Genomic DNA, 5,859 nt, shown 5'->3' with positions numbered 1-5,859 from the left:
CGAAGGCGCGCAGCTGCTCGTGGTCGAAGGCGCGCTGCGCGAACACCACGCCGCTCTGCGTGTTCACGGACACGTAGGACGCCAGCGCCCGTGGCTCCAGGTCGCTGGCCACGATGGAGTAGGAGACGTGGCCGTTGGGTCCCAGGTCGGGGTCGGAGGCGCTGACTTGGGCGATGGAGGCTCCTGGAGGGTTGTTCTCCATCACGTGAACCACGTAAGAGTCCTGGTGGAAAACTGGCGCGTTGTCATTGACATCGGTTATGTGCAAGGTGATGGTAGTCCTGGAGGAGAGGGGCGGATTGCCCCTGTCAGTGGCTGTTATGGTGACGTTGTATTCCGGAGTCTGCTCTCGGTCTAGGGGTTCATCTGTCACCAGCTTGTAGTAATTATTAGAAGAGGAATAAATTTTGAAAGGAATATCCTTTCCTATGTTACACATGACTTCTCCATTTGCTCCGAAATCCTTGTCCCGTGTCTTGAAGAGAACCACCACCATTCCTGGAAGAGAATCCTCCAAAATTTCATGAGAGAGAGAGGTGATGATTATTTCTGGCCTGTTGTCGTTTTCATCTAGGATTTCTATGACTACTTTACATTGGGTAGAGAGTCCACCTCCATCCCTTGCTTCCACTTCCATGGTATATTTTTCTGTATCCTCAAAATCCAATGATTGGTTATTCTTAATCATACCCGTTTTCTCATCCAGCGAGAACATGTATCTTGTCCTCTGAGCAGTGCTCCTGAAGTAGTAGTTCACTTCTGCATTGACCCCCTCATCCTTGTCAGTGGCTGTCACTTGCAACATGGAAGATCCAGGGGGCAGATTTTCGCTAACACTGATTCTGTATTCATCTTTGCTGAACACTGGGAAGTTATCATTGGCATCCCTGACAGAGATTTCTATTCGAGTGGTGGCACTTCGTGGTGGGTTCCCCCCGTCCAAGGCAGTCAGTATTAAGTGATGAGAATGCTGCTGTTCCCGGTCTAGGAGTTTCTCCAAAGATAACTCTGGATATTTACTACCATCGGAATTAACTCTAACCATTAGCGAGAAGTAAGGGTTAGGATTTATCTGATAATCTTTAACTGAGTTCATGTCTATATCGAGGTCAGTGGCAGGGTCAAGGGATATTCGTGCACCTTCGGACACAGATTCAGAAATTTCTAAAAGTACTTCCTTTTTATCGAATTGAGGGGCATGGTCATTAATATCCTCAACAACCACAATGATATGAAAAATGTTTAAAGGATTTTCCACCACCGCTTCCAACTGCAACTCACATCTTCTTCTCTCTTTGCAGATCTGCTCGCGGTCTATTCGGTCCTTCACTAGTAAGTCCCCGTTCTCTGCGTCTACCTTGAAAAGCAGCTTCTCCGTGCTGACTCGCAGCTTCCGAGCCGACACGTCCAGGACACTGAGCCCGAGGTCCTTGGCGAGGTTCCCCACCACCGAACCCTTGGCCAGTTCCTCGGGAATCGCGTAGCGGATCGGCTCACCGAGCGCGGGGTAGAACAAAGGTAGCAGGAAGGGAAACAGTACCTGCCGCCTGCCGGCCGGGCGCCTCTGAGCGCAGCTCCCTCCCATTGCGCGCTCTAGTTCTCGCTGGGTTCCAGTTTTCCGGAAAGCTGAAGAAACTGCAGTCCACGGCGTCACTCGAAGAGCATTCCACCCATAATAGGCGGAGCTGGGAATCTGTGTATGTTGGGCAACGTCTGCGCCTCCACGACCCTCAGTGTGTAAGCGGGTTTTCTTCTGTGTTGGTGGTGACTGCCCAGGAAATCCCAGGCTGGAGATAGAAATCCCAGGCGACTGCGCTTGCCCTGTACTGGCCGACAGCGGCGCCCAGAGGCCCCGTGTGGAAATGCAGTCTGACATTTTCCTCTTGAATCCAATTTTTCTCTACAATCTCTAGAATATAGATATTGCTCTTCGAAATTCCTATACACATTTTTATATATGCCATGTACTCTGGGAAGTGCCCCTGAAGTAGTAGTTTACTTCCGCATTGACCCCCTAGTCCTCGTGAGTGGCTGTCAACTGCAACACGGAGGGCTGGGAGGGCCGATTTTATATAGAGAGAAATATACGGTATTTCTCTCTATATAGAATATGCATCTATTGCTTCTTGAAAATGCACTTATATAATAGTCCCAAATTTTAGTATTATAGTATTACAGCCTATGTACTTAGTTTTTAGAGAAATTTATTAGGGAAAATTTTCAAGTTTATACAGAAGTAGGGAGTATTATTATTGAATCTTCATATGCCCATCACCCAATGACAATAACGATCAACACAAGGCCACCTTCATTTAATATATATTGTACACTCTCATTATTTCGAAGCAAATCCAAGATACTTTAACTCTTCCTTTAAGATGAAACATTAAGATTGATAAGGATTTTAATAGTGAAGCCTATTTTGTTATATAAAATGTTACCAATACAAAAGTTTTATTTGGTTTAAGAAAACTAGAATTCAACACTTTCCACAGTGCCCATTCATCCGATGAGCTTTGTGTTGTTTTTAAAAGCAAATGATATTAATAGTAGAGAATAGTAGGTACTGATATACAAGCCTTCATCACTATGTATGTTATGGTTTTTTCCAAGTTAACACATTTAATATTTGTAAATACAAAGTACCAATGGTTACTCCCCAGGACAGAAACTTCAAGTGACAGTTTTCCTATTTCACAGTTAAAAACATGAACCAGAATCACACTTTAATTTTTTCCTACTAGATTAGGAGTAAGGAGTATTTGAAATCAGTATAGCATCTGTATGTCATAATGGCTGTCCAGATATGTTACCCTCGAGCCAGCGTGTTTCAAATAGAATTTTGGGGTCAACTTCAAAGTTTATCTTTAACATCTCCTGGAAAGTCATTTATTACTTGGAATGACACTATATTTAAAATAAAATAAAATAGGGGCCCCTGGGTGGCTCAGTTGGTCGTGTTTGAATTCAGCTCAGGTCATGATCTTGCCGTTGGTGAGTTGGAGCCCACATCAGGTTCTCTGCAATCTGTGCAGAGCCTGCTTGGGTTCTTCTGTCCCCACTCTGCCCCTCCACCACTCTGTGCATGCACACACTCTCTCAAAAACTAAACTTTAAAAAATAAAATAAATGTTATTGCTTTCCTTATAGCTAAAAGCTTGTAAAATACTCTTAGAACCTCCAACAGCAGTCCCTGAGACTATTTTCCCAAAGTGTCTCCTTATCCAGATTTATATCTAGCCTCTAGGTTGGAGAACTGAGTCATAAATAACAGACAGTTGAGGCATAATTTTTGTTTCCCTTGTTTTGTCCTCACAGAGTTCATTTTCAGAAACCCCTCTAAATGAATTGTGACTCTTCCTCAAAAGTGATCTTTAAATTCAAACAACCTCTACAAACATGTGATCTGGAAAACATAACCTCAAATGAGGGGTTGTCCTATCACAGAAACAGAAGAGCAGAAGCAGAAAAATCTAGGCTCTCAGTTTCTGCAGGAAGAATGCAGGTGTCTTCTCATTAATTTACCTGTTCAAAGTGACTATCAGCTGTATTTATGTTTCAAAGGTATATAAGAAGTTCTAAGACATGTAGGAAGTTCACAATGGGTCCATAGAAAATAACAACAATAAATTTCAGGAATGGAAAACCACCCCTAAGACTTAGTAGTGAACTGACAACCAACCAGTCAACCCCACCCAAAGAGCCCTATCAATGCTCAGTAATGAGAGCAGCCCCATGAAGAAGATATCCATTGACCCTAGGTTAATTTAGGTTAATTATGAGAAACTTATTATCAGTAATATAACCAATAAATGCCTCGTATAGATGTTAGAACAAAAATAAGGCCCAGTAAAACCTTCAATGGTGAGAAATTTGTCAATACGAATGTATCATACCTTAAGCGCAAATCTTAAAGAGAAAACCAAATCATAATAGAAAAGAAAGGAAAAAAATGAACTCACTGGAACCAAAGAAATATTTTCTTTTTAAAAAAATTTTTATGTTTATTTCTGAGAGAGAAAGAGAGAGAGAGACAGACAGAGCACAAGTGGAGGAGGGGCAGAGGGAGAGGGAGACACAGAATCTGAAGCAGGCTCCAGGCTCTCAGCTGTCAGCACAGAGCCCAACACAGGGCTCGAACCTGCAAACCATGGGATCATGACCTGAGCTGAAGTTGGATGTTTAACCAACTGAGCCACCCAGACGCCTCTAAAGAGGAGGAAACCTGGAATCATCTGAAACACACAAAGGGTCATTTTTCCTACAGCCCTCCTAGCTGATCAGCATGCTGTCATACTTGGGCTGGGGAAAGATCACATGACTCTCTCAGGAGCCTGCCCTGAGTGAGGCTTCCTGGGAATAGGTCTGCAGGAAAGCCCACACCTATCCACGCCCACAAAGTGAGAAGTAGGCACAGCCATTCCAAGCCCTGCAGCCTGGAGCAGATGTGAAATGTGCCAGTGCCACAACCTGAGCACCAGTAACACAATGACAAAGGTGAGGAAGATGAGGGACACTGCAGCCACTATCACCACCAAGTATAATGTGAGGTCTGAGGTCTTCGGCTAGGTGGGGATCTCCAGATTGTTAAGGTCAGCCAGCCCATCTGGGATGTATGGGCCAAGGCCACAGTGAGGGTGAAAGTGGCCAAGATAGGGGGCTGGCCTTGGTCCTGTACCACCACCACCAGGCTCTGCTTGAGCCAATCTTTGTCCAGCAGGACCCCTGCAGTGTGCACCTTGCCTGTGTGCAGTCCCATCACACAGAGCCCTGGCTCACTGGCTTTGAGCAGGTGGCAGACCTGGTGTTCTGACCCAAGTCTCTGCATACAGCCACCCTGGCCATCAGGTAGCCAGGTTCTGTGGAGCAGGGTACCAATTCCATGATGGTATAACACATCAGTAGGGAAAATAGGGTACAGATTTCTGGTACATTGTCCTTCTGGTCCAGCACAAACAAGTTCAATGACATGTTGCTGGTGAATAGTCGGTTCCCACTGTCACTTGCCTTCACTTGAGATCACAAATCTGCTCATGTTGAAGTGATGCAATGAATATATCATGCCAGTGTGTCAGAATTGATGGAGACATAGGATGACCCTTGGATAGTGTTGCCAGCCAAGGAGTGAATAACTTGGGCATTCTCGACACTATTGGGGTCATGGACTGTCACTGAGAAGACGAAGGTTCTTCTATGGTTGTTCTCAAAAAGACAGACTGAGTAGAAGTTTACAGGGAAGGAAGGTGTACTGTCATTGGCAACAATTACATGCAGGATGATGTAAATTTCTATCTGTTGTGGTCACTGTGATGCTATATTCAGATGTTTCTTCTCTATGAAGAATTCAGGCTATCAACAATATATAATAATCTATTGACTTTTCTAATTGGAAAGGTAAATAACGGAGCACCTGGGTGGCTCAGCCAGTTGACTGTCTGACTCATGATTTCAGCTTGGATTATGATCCTAGGGTTGTGGGATCAAGCCCTGAGCTGGTGTCCATGCTGAGCATGGGGCCTGCTTGGGATTCTCTCTCTCCCTCTGCCCCTTCCCTCTTCCGCTCCACCACTCACACTTTTGTGCTCTCTCAGAGAAAGGAGCAGAAATAAAAAAGAAAAGGAGAAGAAAAGAAAAAAAGAAAAGGTAAATTATGAGATGTATAACAGACAACCTGACCATTCTTCCCAGAGTCTTGGTCATGCACATTCAAAAAGGCGATTACTGTTCCAGGGAGAGTATTTTCCAAGACTGGGCTAAACAGAGATGTAATGATCACTTCTGGTCTATTGTCATTTACATCTTCCACTGAAATGAGCACTTTGGTCCTCCCCAAAAGTGCCCCCACATCTTCAGCTTGTA

At 44.5% G+C, this 5,859-nt stretch overlaps 3 protein-coding genes across 8 annotated transcripts in view; all 3 read right to left on the bottom strand.

Moving 5' to 3' along the window:
- The window catches only part of LOC115293987 (protocadherin gamma-B6-like), a 3,586-nt gene extending 1,447 nt beyond the window's left edge, over positions 1–2,139 (bottom strand). Inside the window, exon 1 of the mRNA XM_029941699.1 lies at positions 12–2,139. Coding sequence (XP_029797559.1) covers positions 12–1,876 — 1,865 coding nt within the window. The 5' untranslated portion in view covers positions 1,877–2,139. The remainder of the gene's footprint in view (positions 1–11) is intronic.
- Positions 1–5,859, bottom strand: part of LOC115294307 (protocadherin gamma-C3) — a 161,270-nt gene that overhangs the window by 78,638 nt on the left and 76,773 nt on the right. The gene's annotated exons all lie outside the window — the stretch shown is intronic.
- LOC115294310 (protocadherin gamma-A8-like) overlaps positions 5,523–5,859 on the bottom strand; it is a 1,608-nt gene continuing 1,271 nt past the window's right edge. Inside the window, exon 1 of the mRNA XM_029942114.1 lies at positions 5,523–5,859. This exon is cut by the window's right edge and continues 1,271 nt beyond it. Coding sequence (XP_029797974.1) covers positions 5,588–5,859 — 272 coding nt within the window. The 3' untranslated portion in view covers positions 5,523–5,587.

Source organism: Suricata suricatta, chromosome 6 (assembly GCF_006229205.1).
Source record: "Suricata suricatta isolate VVHF042 chromosome 6, meerkat_22Aug2017_6uvM2_HiC, whole genome shotgun sequence".
Classification (NCBI taxonomy): Eukaryota; Metazoa; Chordata; class Mammalia; order Carnivora; family Herpestidae; genus Suricata; species Suricata suricatta.
This window is presented reverse-complemented; position numbering and strand designations above follow the sequence as displayed.